General features: G+C 48.8%; 5 protein-coding genes across 5 annotated transcripts; 4 read left to right on the forward strand and 1 right to left on the reverse strand.

Annotated features, from left to right (window-relative positions):
• Positions 1–17: 17 nt before the first annotated feature.
• N7516_010348 (rRNA-processing protein UTP22) lies at positions 18–3,233 on the forward strand (the record flags this gene model as incomplete). The annotated part of the gene is made up of 1 exon (XM_057223067.1): positions 18–3,233. The coding sequence occupies one exon, from the start codon at positions 18–20 to the stop codon at positions 3,231–3,233; it is 3,216 nt and encodes a 1,071-aa protein (XP_057070288.1).
• Positions 3,234–3,516: 283 nt separating this feature from the next.
• N7516_010349 (uncharacterized protein) lies at positions 3,517–4,662 on the forward strand (the record flags this gene model as incomplete). Its single annotated transcript, XM_057223068.1, has 1 exon — positions 3,517–4,662. One exon carries the CDS (start codon positions 3,517–3,519, stop codon positions 4,660–4,662), a length of 1,146 nt encoding a protein of 381 aa, XP_057070289.1.
• A 381-nt stretch (positions 4,663–5,043) lies between these two features.
• On the reverse strand, positions 5,044–7,836 carry lreA (uncharacterized protein; the record flags this gene model as incomplete). The annotated part of the gene is made up of 4 exons (XM_057223069.1): positions 5,044–6,491; positions 6,544–6,982; positions 7,051–7,145; positions 7,206–7,836. 4 exons carry the CDS (start codon positions 7,834–7,836, stop codon positions 5,044–5,046), a joined length of 2,613 nt encoding a protein of 870 aa, XP_057070290.1.
• Positions 7,837–8,510: 674 nt separating this feature from the next.
• Positions 8,511–9,641, forward strand: N7516_010351 (putative RAS small monomeric GTPase; the record flags this gene model as incomplete). The annotated part of the gene is made up of 5 exons (XM_057223070.1): positions 8,511–8,553; positions 8,656–8,704; positions 8,764–8,780; positions 8,831–9,274; positions 9,337–9,641. The coding sequence occupies 5 exons, from the start codon at positions 8,511–8,513 to the stop codon at positions 9,639–9,641; spliced, it is 858 nt and encodes a 285-aa protein (XP_057070291.1).
• Positions 9,642–11,352: 1,711 nt separating this feature from the next.
• Positions 11,353–12,399, forward strand: N7516_010352 (Zn(II)2Cys6 transcription factor domain-containing protein; the record flags this gene model as incomplete). Its single annotated transcript, XM_057223071.1, has 3 exons — positions 11,353–11,460; positions 11,519–11,616; positions 11,688–12,399. 3 exons carry the CDS (start codon positions 11,353–11,355, stop codon positions 12,397–12,399), a joined length of 918 nt encoding a protein of 305 aa, XP_057070292.1.
• Positions 12,400–12,576: the final 177 nt, after the last annotated feature.

The following is a 12,576-nucleotide window of genomic DNA, read 5'->3' on the forward strand; positions in this document are numbered from 1 at the left end:
ACTGCTACGCTCACCAAATGTCGGACCACACATCAAAGCGCAGGAAGCTTAGTCCTTCACCGGAGAATGCTGTTACTAGCTCTTCAACAAATCAGACATCGAAATTGACCGAGAAGCGAAACCCGACTCGAGGCAAAGATGAGCGCTCCGCAGAGCTTGCAATGGCCAGCGGCTTTTACAAGTCTAGTTTCTTCAAGCTGCAAATGGACGATCTACTGGCGGGATTGAGACCTAATTACAGCAAGCAACTCTCAAAGGTTCAGGAAACACTACACCAAATCAAAACCGCAATTGAAGGCCTGCCCGGAAGGTCTCCGCAGTCTGTCCCCGATGCCGAGAAGGAGCTACGTGCTTCTGGTCTGGTGGTTCCATGGCCTGAGCCTCGGCCGAGCAAGGATGTCAAGTACAGCATGGCATACGCAAAGCCTGCAAACATCAATGTGGTAGGTAGCTTTGCGCTCAAGACAGGCGCTCGCAGTTTGGAGTCGCGTCCAATTGATCTGGCAGTCACCATGCCAAGTTCGCTTTTCCAGGAGAAGGACTACGTCAACTTCAGATACTTCCACAAGCGGGCCTATTATATCGCGTGCGTGGCCGCTGGGATTCAAGACACCGCGCACACCCTTGGGTTTGACATCAAATTTGGTCCTCAGGATGGAGACAGTCTCCGTCCTCTCATTTTGTTGGAACCGCGTCAAGCCGGATCGTCCGTGCCTGCAATCCGAATTCTGACCGCAATCGACCCTACGTTTTTCCCGATCACAAGAACGCTTCCGCTCAAAAGCAATATCCGCCAGGGCTCCAATAACTCGGAGGTCGGCGAACCAACCTCGTATTACAATGCCAGCCTCCGTTCCGACGCCACAGTATCTCTTTATCACAAGTCTATCTATTCGGCCTCCAAAAAGTGCGATTCTTTCAGTGATGCATGCATTCTTGGCCGCACTTGGCTGCAACAACGAGGCTTCCATACCCCCTTCCAGAATGGAGGCTTTGGTGGCTTCGAATGGACTGTACTTCTGTCTTTGCTGTTTGAAGGTGGTGGTCCGACTGGACAACCGGTCCTGCTGCCATCATACAGCTGCTACCAAATTTTCAAGGCCACCATTCAATTCTTGGCCGGCAGGGATTTGACAACTCCTCTATTCTTTGGCCAAGAGGTCCCAGTTCCTTCCGGGGTACCTGTTGTCTTTGATGGCCGCAGAGGATTGAATATTCTTTACAAAATGACGCCTTGGTCATACACAACACTGCGTCATGAAGCCGCCATCACCCTAAAAATGCTCAATGAGTCACGAGAGGACAACTTCGATAGGGTTTTCATTCTCAAGGTCGACGAGCCAACTCTCCGATTTGACCGCCTGGTCTCATTCCCCAAGTCATTCAATGGAGACACACTCCGCGCTCTTCACGAGCAGAATGCTTTGTATAATGTTCTCTCCCGGGCCCTGGGAGACAGAGTCAAACTTGTCTCTATTGCGAGCCACGCCATTGATTCGTGGTCAGTCAAATCCAAGCAGCCTAAACGGTCAAGTCAAAGTGTGTCTGTAGGACTATTGTTGAATGCTGAAAATGTCGGACGAATTGTCGACCACGGCCCGGCTGCCGAAGAAAAAGAGGAGTCTGCTTCATTCCAAGCTTTCTGGGGTGAAAAGTCGGAGCTTCGACGATTCAAGGATGGCAGCATCCTGGAGAGTCTTGTGTGGTCTGACGAGTCGGAGACATCTATCATCTACCAGATCTTGGAGTACATACTCCAACGGCACTTCAAGATCACTACCGATGAATTCGGATTTGTTGGTGATGAATATGACGAGCTCCTCAAAGAGCATGGCGATGGCATACTGGCATACTCCAGCCCTGCTTTCCAGTCAATCGACGATGCCTTCAAGGACCTTGAGAGATCTATTCGCGGTATGGATGACGTGCCACTGGAGGTTCGTCACTTGGCGCCGGCCAGTTCGCTTCTTCGTTATACCTCCCTCAGACCAACAGGAGCCACCGACGTTGTTCTTCAGTTTGAAAGCTCCTCGCGTTGGCCTGATGACTTCGCCGCTATCCAAATGACCAAGGTTGCATTCCTTTTGAAAATTGGAGACTCGCTAGAATCATCGGGTGCTGCCTCGTCTTGCCGTGTAGGCCTCGAAAACGAATCGAGCAAGGTGATCAACAATGCGTATTTGGAAGTCCCCCATTCCTCTGGCGTGTTGTTCCGGTTGAGGATCCACCACGAGCGTGAACAAACTCTACTCGAGCGCAATCTCAAGGATCGAAATCTGAGTCCCCGGGAACGAGAAGAGGCCGCCTATGCTCTCTTCGCCTACAAGAAGACATTTGTTCAAACCCCGCGCTTGACACAGGCACTCCGAAGCCTGTGCACACGCTTCCCCTTGTTGTCGCCCACCATTCGTCTTACCAAACAATGGTTTAATTCCCACCTGTTTACTGCCCAGATCAGCGACGAGTTGATCGAGTTGCTGGTAATTCGCACCTTCACTCAGCCTAACCCCTGGGAATGTCCTTCATCTGTCATGACCGGATTCCTGAGAACTCTCCATTCCCTCTCTCGGTGGGACTGGCAGCAGGAGCCGTTCGTTGTTGACCTAGGAGGTGATCTGACCCCACAAGTGACGGAAAATATCCGCACTCGGTTCACAGCCTGGCGCAGCATTGACCCCGCGATGAACAGTCTGGCCCTTTTCGTCGCCTCTGACCTCGATACTGAAGGGGTGACCTGGACCCAATATGAGATGCCCTCCAAGGTTGTGGCTGCTCGGATGTCCAGCCTGACCAAAGCAGCAGTAAGCCTACTACGAAGCAAGCCCCACGATATTGATGTTTCCGAGCTGTTTGATACCTCGCTTGCTCCCTACGACTTTGTCATCCATCTTCGCCCAAAGCTGTTCGGCGGTTCCTCGACACCCAAGTTCAAAAACTTGGCCGAGCCCCGTGCTGGAATGATGCAGACCATCAAGTCGTTTGTCTGTGATGTACAAGCCTGCTACGGCCAGAATATCTTGCTCTTCCACGGAGACGATCGTTGTGCAGTGATTGCTGGCCTTTGGAACCCGCAGACCCTGAAATCGCGAACCTGGAATCTGAAGACAGCGTACTCGACTGCCCCAGGTGATACCGAGGGCCAGGTCGTAATCAACCAGACTGCTATTCTGAATGAGATTGCGCGGTTAGGCAATGGGCTCATCGAAAACATTGAGATCCGCGCAGATGAATAGATGGTGTCTTGGATTCAAACTGGTGTACATTAATTTACCCTACAAAATAGTTCGAGCATATATAGCAGCTTCTAACGAATTCCGTTTTTCTTCAAGCCAGTACAATGAGAGATATTATAATCAAACCATTAGCCCTCAAGTACTGTAATATGAGGATCCCCTGGTACTCCAAACCCTCTTGGTCCTGAACATCTCGCATCTTGATATTGATGCCTAAGGTGTCAGCTACTGATAACATGCGCAGCCATCAGCTTGGGTTTCATCTTCTCTCATCAACTCAACAATGGCCAGCATAACTCGGGGCCAGCGAGCCTTGCACGCTCATTTCCAACCTTGGACTCACTCTCGTTTCCACTCCCACCTCCGACCCCAATTACTGCCCATCTCCGCGCAGTCCCAGCTCTTCTCAACCTCCGCCCCGAGCCAGCAATCCCGCCAACCCTCCCCATCACCTCCTCCAGCAACCACCGTCTCAGTCCCCTCCAAATCCGAAATAAATGCCCCAATCAGTACACACCCTGCTCCCGTCGCAACCCCCTCTCCTCTACCTTCCTCCGCAGGCACAGCAGACAAACTAAAACGCTATATCGAATTCGGCCGCGCATACGTGACCTTCTACAAAACGGGCCTGAAAAATGTCTACCGGAACTATCGCGCCTCACTCCCTCTACGGAGAAAACTAGGCCTACCCGCCTATATCCCTCTATCCCCGCCGCGGACAAGCACACACAACAACAACCGCAGCGCACCATCAATAACACAAGAATCCAAGCTCGGCCGCGCGCAGTTCCAGCTCGTTCGTCGCTCTGCCCGCGATGTCCGCCGCATGATCCCTTTCACGTTGATCCTGATCGTCTGCGGCGAGTTCACACCCCTGATCGTCCCGATCTTCGGCTCTGCCATTACGCCCGCGACGTGCCGTGTGCCCTCGCAGGTGGAGAAGGAGCGCGTTGCTGCTACGGCACGCAAACTCGCGGCGCTGGATGTGTTTGTTGCTGGGGATAAGGATCGGTCAGTGCATTTGCTCAAGGCGGGCGGTGCGGAGCAGTTGGCCCTGCTTGCTGGGCGTTTTGCTGATCCTGTCTGGGTTGCTGATGCGGGCTCCGCTGATGTGCTGCGTGCCAGTGCGGTTTTTGGTTTAGTTAAGCGTCATGACAAGACTGCGGGCGAGTCGCTTGCTGGTTTGATCTACCGGCCTCGGCTGGCGCGATATGTCGAGTACCTGGCTATTGATGATGGGATGATTCGTATGGGTGGAGGGGTTAAGGCTATGAATGCTACTGAGGTGCGAATCGCAGTTGAGGAACGCGGTGGTGTAGATGTTTCTTATGGCACTCAAGATCAAAAACGGACGGAGGAATTGGAGAGGCGCTGGTTGGAGCAGTGGCTGGCGGTTCGTGGAAACAGTTCCAAGTCCAAGAAGCAGTAGGTTTTGGAGACCAGACTGCTGGAGGCCCCTGCTTGGACAGTAGATGTTTCATAGGGATTCCTTTGTATTATATTATATTCCAACATTTCGACTCATAAAGGAGCTTGTTCTTGTTCTTGTCAAGCTTTGGCTGTCATTACTAGCCGTAAAGCCTACAGTCTTAGCCAACATGTTTTTTTTTCTGCATTCAATTTCCAAGACTGCATCTGAAAAGACATGCGAGAATGAAAAATCCAAAACTCCAAGCGCTCAAAAGTGGCATGTGTCGATCGACAGTCAAACGGAGGGGTATCAAGAAACCAACCCCCAAACGGAGAAGGAAATCAATTTATGTAGGAAAAAAAAAAAAAAGAGAGAAACAGTTGATATACTTACTTACCATCAGTCCACCGTAATAGACGAAGAAGCCGCAGCCTGCGCCTGCGCCTGGCCACGGATTTGCTTCGCCCACCGCAGACCACAGCTGTTGCAAAGGTCCCGGTTTCCACTCGGACCACGTCGCCACTCGGGGGTGTTCTTTGTGTTGCACATGGCACAAAACTTCTCGACCGCCATAGCACCCTGCTTGCGCTTGCGCTTCCTGCGGCGAGCCAACAGACGTTGCAGTTCATCGGCCAGGGTGCGGTTCTGTTTCTCTAGCTCACGCAGCTCGATCTGCCAGCTCGATCCACGGGTGGGGTTGAGCTCTGTAAAGAAGGTTACCGGGTCGGCAGAGGGTGATATCCTGCGGTTGCCAGTGGGCAGACCGTTGCGGCCGACGAGGTTGGATAAGTCGGGCATGTGTTGACCAAGGGCACCATACTGCTGGGTGGGGACGGGGCCATTGACGGTAAGCGTTGTGTTGCGTGCAGTGCCGGTAAGCGTAGCGAGACTACTGTCTTCTGCAGCGCGGGCGGATGGAGGGGAGGATCGAGCAAATTGAATATGGGCGACGAGGAAGGTGGGTTTGATTCCCTCCTGTGCGTCGCCCGTGTATAAAGTGGTAAGCGCTGAAATAGTATGGCCTTTCTTGTGCCACATTTGGTGTTTGAATGAGGGTGGTTCATCCGTTTCTTCGTGGCTGCCCGTAACGGTGGCCATGCTAGCTCCTTGTCTACCACAGGCTGCCTCCAGGGCTTGTGTGATTATGACAGTGCCGCCAGCCTCGGGCTTCATGATCTCTTGTAGGCCTTTACCAATTAGTTCGTCAGGCGACCGGCCGAGCACCGGCTTCACCTTGGTCGTAACGAATAGAATGACACCAGACAAAGAAATCTTGGCCCAGACGTCATTCTCAGCCAGCGCGGCGGATGAGCCCAGACGAGCAATCCGATCCAAGGTGTAGACGGGTCGTGGGCGGCCAGTCATGACAAGATGCCTCCGGCCTTGGTTCGGGTCGATGTGCCACGCGCCATGACTCTCGAACCACATATATCCTCTGTGCTTTTGCCTGATACGATACACAACACTCACTGGAGCGGTTGTTGTACTCGCCCGCAAATCACGGATGACAGGCCCAATATCACTGGGATGACAGATGGTGGATAGGGTCTTGCCAATCAGCTCGACCGGATTGTACTCTAAAATCTTGTGGCAAGAGGGCGAGAGATACAAAAATTCGCCGTTGAATGAAAGCACATGGATCACATCATCGGTATTCTCAACCAGAATACGATCCAGGTAGTGCCGGTTGACATCATTGCCAGCTGAACGCATGGCGTTGAGAATGGTAGTCACTTCGTCATGGCCATATCGCAACCCGAGGTCTGGTCGTGAGGAGTATATATCTGGTGGAGGGACTATATACTGTGGCAGCTGATCGCGCCGATAGTTAATACTGTAATTACCATCTATACAATGTTAGTGGGGGCAACTCGCCACGAAGAATGCAGCAAAGCATACCAGGATTTCTTCCCCTCACAGCATCGGGTTTTTCAACCAGATCGACCTGGAAGCCGATGTAGTACCGATAAACACCCGAGTCCCACTGGATGGGGATCATCGTGATGAGATTCATGAAGGGTTGTCCACCCTTGCGGTAGTTAATTATACTAGCCTGGATCTCACTGCGATCGTCGATAGTTGACCGTAGCCGATGGACAGTTTGTCCATCGACAAAGGTCCGCTTAGCGCCAGCGTTGATTTTGCCGTCGGGCGCTTGAAGGAATCGACAATTCCGGCCAACGATTTCATCTTTAGTATAGCCGGTCAATCGTTCAAAGGCCTCTGATACATAAACGATCGGATGATCCTCGATCAAAATATCACACATAACAAAGGCACATGAGAGATCGACTGCGCCAATGTTAATTTTAGGGTTGGGTCGCATAGCCACACGGCTCTGAACAAGGTTGGTATATATCGTCAGATACTCTCCATAATAAAAAAAAGGAGACGACGGCGACATACCAGCGCTCCCAGCACGTCAAAGCCAGTTGTCGAATATATGCCGGTATGTTCAGTCTTTCCATTCTCGGGCTTGGAAAAGCCCGGCGAGAAATCTTCTGATTGCGCGTTCCCGCGTCAGTCATAAACAGGGAGTGCCAGGCACAGACGCAACTCACGCAACTCACCTTTGGTAGCAACGGGCTTCTTGGGCTGGATAGCCACCGGTTGCGATCCACGGTACGGCTGGCTAGTAGGCAGGCGGCGCTCTAGAGGCTGTCGCTGGGCCCGCTGCGCCTGCACCTGCACCTGCGCATGTGACCGGATGCTCGTGCGACCTGAAATGTCGGAATCCTCGAAATTGGCCGTCGAGTTGGTGGTTGTATCGTATAGTTCATTGCGGGCTGGATGAGCGGTCTGGGGATAATGGGGTATCGTCATGGAGGGTGGGAAGGGTGGGTATGTAGACTGAAACTGTGAATGATCCATCTGCAGAGGCATTCCCATGGTGGTGGCCGAGTAGGTGGTTGGCATATTGTAGGTATAGGCGTTCGTGGCGTTCATATTCATTGGCATTGAGATCCCCGAGGTGGAAAGCCCGTCGTATGTGAACATGGCATTAGACCTGGGTTCTTCCAGGTCCGAAGGCTGTGATCGTGCGAAATTCTGAAGAGGCAGATCCGCATCCTGGGATAGCATAGCACCGAAGGCATAATTACCCTGGTTGAGAAAGGTTGTATATGAAGAGTTTTGGGGGTGTGAGCCCTGTTCATCATCATATTCCCAATTGAAGCTGTTCATGTTGGTCATGATGGAAATATCTGGGGCCCAGACCGACTTCCATCGCCCCGCAGGATGACAACCTGGGCAGAAGCGGAAGTTCGCGTTAAATATTGGATCTGTGTGGATGTTTATGAAAAGTGAATATGATGGATATTTGTAGAAGAAAGAAGAGAGAGAGGGAGAGGGGGAGAGAGAGGGAGAGAGAGAGAGGTGTAGACAGAGAGTTGATGTCTCCAATGTACAAATGTATGTGGGGAAGCACTCGCCAATAGATCTCTTATACGCTTCGTATATTTATTCTATATTCTATATTCTATATTCTATATTCTATATTCTATGTTCTATATATATATATATATTATTCTTTCTCTTTATTCTATTCTATATATTATGAATTGTAGAAATTATGTGTGTAGTGTTATTGTATTGCCAACGTTCATATCAGACAAAAAAACACCCCAGATGTCTCACAATGACAATTATAGAGAGAGAGTAATTCAATAATGGCATTATGAGGTACTTGGAGGTAGAGAGATAGACATATCACTAGTTAATAAGGGCTATAACTAGTTAGTTACATAGCAAACTAAATAGTTAACTAGTACCTATATTAAACCCCCTATTATAATTAATAAACCCCTACCTTCGGGACCAATTCCCCCCCCTCTTCACTCTCTCTATCTCTCCAATGTCCATTGGCCATGGACAAGATCTCAATCACCATCTGCGGAGATGGTGGATGTGGTATGTTGTTTCTTTTATCTCCTGGGAATATCCTGACTCCGTGATTCGGTGCCACGTTTCCGGGGTTCGCGCGATCGAGATCTGATCAGATCGTGGATGCAGGTAAATCCTCCATCACCATGCGGCTGGTCCGTAGTCAATGGGTTCACGAGTGAGCACTTTCTCCCCCGAATTAACCCTGGGAAATCTCTCTAATACTCTCATTTCTAGATATGATCCAACTATCGGTATTACGCCCATCCGATCGATGCCATTCCAATTCTAATCGGGCCCCCAGAGGATTCCTATTCCGTCACCCGCAATGTCGATGGCCGCCCCTACGTCCTTGCCATCACCGATACCGCAGGCCAGGAGGAGTACCGGGGGCTATGGTCTGCCATGACATTGAACTCGGACGCCTTCCTCCTAGTTTACGATATCACCAACCCCTCGAGTCTTGAAACGCTGGATCATTTCATGGACATGATCAATATGGAGGCGGAGCAACGCGTCGAGGAAAACGAGCGACTGCGCCAGGAGTTGGGAAAGAAATCCGGTGTACGAGATATCGGCCAGGTCGGTCTGCCACCGCCAGTGAAGATCGTCGCGGGCAACAAATGCGATCTCAAGGATAATCGCGTGGTGACATCCCGCGATGGACTCGAGTATGCACGCAAGCATGGCTGTGGATTTATGGAGACCAGTGCTCGCGAGACAGTCAACATTGAGGAGACCTTTGCCCGTATGATATGTCCGCAAGGAGAAAAGAGAGAGAGTGTGTGTGTAGAACTAATGACTGGATAGATTTAGTCCGTCGCGTTGTCGAAGCCCGCCAACTTCATGGCCAACACGCTGCGCTTCCTCAGTGCGCCGAGTCCTCGCACAATTCCCTGCCAACAACCACCGTAGACGCAATTGCAGGCGAGACCCGATCTCGTCGGAGTCGGGCATGGGAGTTTATCAAACACCGGAAGATAACGGAACCAAAGGGCGAACAGGGTCAGGAACAGAGTGAAATTCAGAAAACCGAAAAACATAAGGTACCCCGTGAAAAGTGCTATCGGGGGTGCTGTGTCTGTCAGCTCTGGTGCTTTCACTGCTCTTGTTGATGGATAATGAGGCTGTATATTATATTAAAAAGATGTAGATATTATACCATACCCTGTCATATATGTAGAGACACATGAAGGAACCCAAAGCCCACCTTTGGGGTGATTAGGGTGAATGAAGTGAATGGGGTGAATGGACTCGGAATACGCCTCCGCCAAATACGAGAGATGATGCTCGATCGAGTTCCCACGGGTTGAGAGAATTGAAATTGACTGGATCTGATAGGATTTAATTGATTTTAATTGATTTTAATTGGATTTAATTGGATTTAATTGGATTTAATTGGATTTAATTGGATTAATAAGATCTGATAGGATTTTAGCCCTGGTCGTCACATATTTCCAAATGCAGTAAGTATTGAGCTAAGCTTTCAAACTACACGGAATATCAGCCGAGAGAAATGGTTTACGGGGAAATAGGGAATTAGGGAAATATAGGAACTATATAGGAAACATCAAGAGAAACAGGATATATCTTCTAGAAAACAAATTGGTCTAGCCCTTTAATCATACAGTTACGATGTTGTATATTCTCAAAAGGGACATAGTTCCCTATTAGGCTCGAAATGGTCACGTCATGGACTTTTTTTTTTTTCCCCCTCTGGACAATTGGTAATAGCCCTGTCAGACTATATATTGTAGGGTGATGAATCATTTAAAATGACCAGATTCTTTTATTTAATTGTAATCCCCGATTAGGGTGGTATATTGTAAACTACGGAGTACGGAGTACAACATACTTCAACATATACCTTGTAGAGACCCGATGCCTCGGAATAACATAATATAATGAAGAGTCTAAGAGTCTCGGGTGCAACATGCAATTCGGCATGGGCTTGCCGATTTATTTTTTATTTTTTATTTATTTTGTACATCCAACATAGGGTTATGCTGCCAAGGATATGGATTCATATTTATGATTTTGTTTTTATGTATTTGGTAGTAAAACTATTCTATATTCTATGTTCTATATCTATGTTCTATATCTATGTTCTATATTCTAGTTATGTTCTATATCTATATCCTATATCCTATAATAAAATATACAATAATCTGTGTGGCTGGAAATGTAGTCCACTCGGATATACGTCAGTTCCAAGTCTCCGAGTTCCGTCAGCAAATGCCGAGTCATCCTTGTATTTTTCATTGTAATTGATTCGTATTGTATTTTATGATCTTCGATCCGATCCTTTTTTCTTTTTTTCTTTTTTCTTTTTTGACAACTCGTACTATGGGAGACTATAATCCATGACTCGAATTCAATAACTAATCAAATAATAATCAAATAATAATAATAATAATAATAATAAATAAATCCAAAACTAGAAAAGGTCCCCTCTTTTTTTTAAATTCCTATATATGCACATCTACTCCCATGGTGACCTGGAACTGTTACTTTTCTCTATTACTTCATATACGACTCTTCCAACCTGTTACCTATACCACCAGGGATATATTATACTTCTCAAATTATTTCTTCTGGTCCCAAGGATTACCTACCTGCATCCGTCTACTTTAACTGAACTCAGTTTCTGTTGAATGATCTGTTAACATCATTATATCATTGATCCCCCAATTTGACGTCGATCCTAAAGAGCTTTGGTAGTATAGCTAAGGGTCAAATTCCCCTACTATACCTATACCCTCTCTTTTTTTTCTCTCTCTCTTTCTCTCTCTCTCTCTATTTATATCACCAATTTCGACTTAAATCATGGCAGCTCGCCAATCAACTCCAACCTCCGAGCATTCGCATTCCGACAGCAATGTCCGTAAAAGAGTATGCAAAGCATGCGATCGGTGTCGTTTGAAGAAATCCAAGGTATGTAAAATATAAAAAAAGACGAGCAATCGTCCCCAACATACACTGACCCGGACAGTGTGATGGATCCAGCCCTTGTTCCCGTTGTCGTGCAGATAATGCCATCTGTGTCTTTGGAGAGCGCAAGAAGGCGCATGACAAAGTGTACCCGAAGGGGTAAGCTATAGAGCTATATTCACAACCCTAAAGAACCACCCCCACTGACCAGCGATCTTCCCCCGTTCTAGATACGTTGAAATGCTCGAACAGCAACAATCCTGGCTTGTCAATGGCCTCCAGGAACTCTATCGACGCAACATTGAAGGCGAAGGCTGGCCCGGCGAGCACCTGAAACTCGAACCCAACGGTCACCCACTTACTCACGACCTCCTTATGCGCCTCGGCGCCCTCGATGGCTCCAAGGGTGAGCGCTTTGAAGAAAATTCCGAAGCCCTACAACAGGATCTATGGCACACCAATGCCGGCATGCAACGACAGGAATCTTCCGACGGTGGTTCCGATAGCCCTCAGTCCCCCGTGCCTCGCTCGCGCTTCTCCTCCGATGCTTTCTCCCAGCAACACATGCCGCCCACGCCACCCACATATAGTCCCTCGACACGTGCGCCTATCAAGACCGAGCAGCCTCATCAACCTCAGATGCCCACCACCCCGCAATTCGCCCAACCCATGTCCATGCAAGGGGTGGTCAACCCATTGGCCTTGCAAGGTCCACAACAATGGCCTAGTAACGGGTTCAATCCTTTCGACGAGATGGATTTGATGTCCACGGCCGATTACTCCAATATGCCCTTTGACGACCAACAGTTATCATCGCCTATGTTCAATCGTCAGGTACCTATGAATTGCTTGTCTCAAGGGTCCTATCTTGATTCCAAGAATGACTACGAGGATTTCAACCAGTTCCTCAATCCCAATCCTACGGAGATTACCTCGATCTGAGCTTTATTCTTTTTTTTTTTTATCATTCTTTTTTTCCTTCCTTTCTTTTTTTTTGGGGGGAAGGTTACTTTCTTTTGGACCTTTTTTTTTTTTTTTTAACGCCGTATGACGTGATGCATGTATACTATACATGTTCTGCTTTTCTCTCTCTCTTCTCTTCTGGGGCTATTTTCCCCC

Source organism: Penicillium verrucosum (assembly GCF_028828655.1).
Source record: "Penicillium verrucosum strain IBT 35672 chromosome Unknown utg000004l_segment0_segment0, whole genome shotgun sequence".
NCBI classification, from domain to species: Eukaryota; Fungi; Ascomycota; class Eurotiomycetes; order Eurotiales; family Aspergillaceae; genus Penicillium; species Penicillium verrucosum.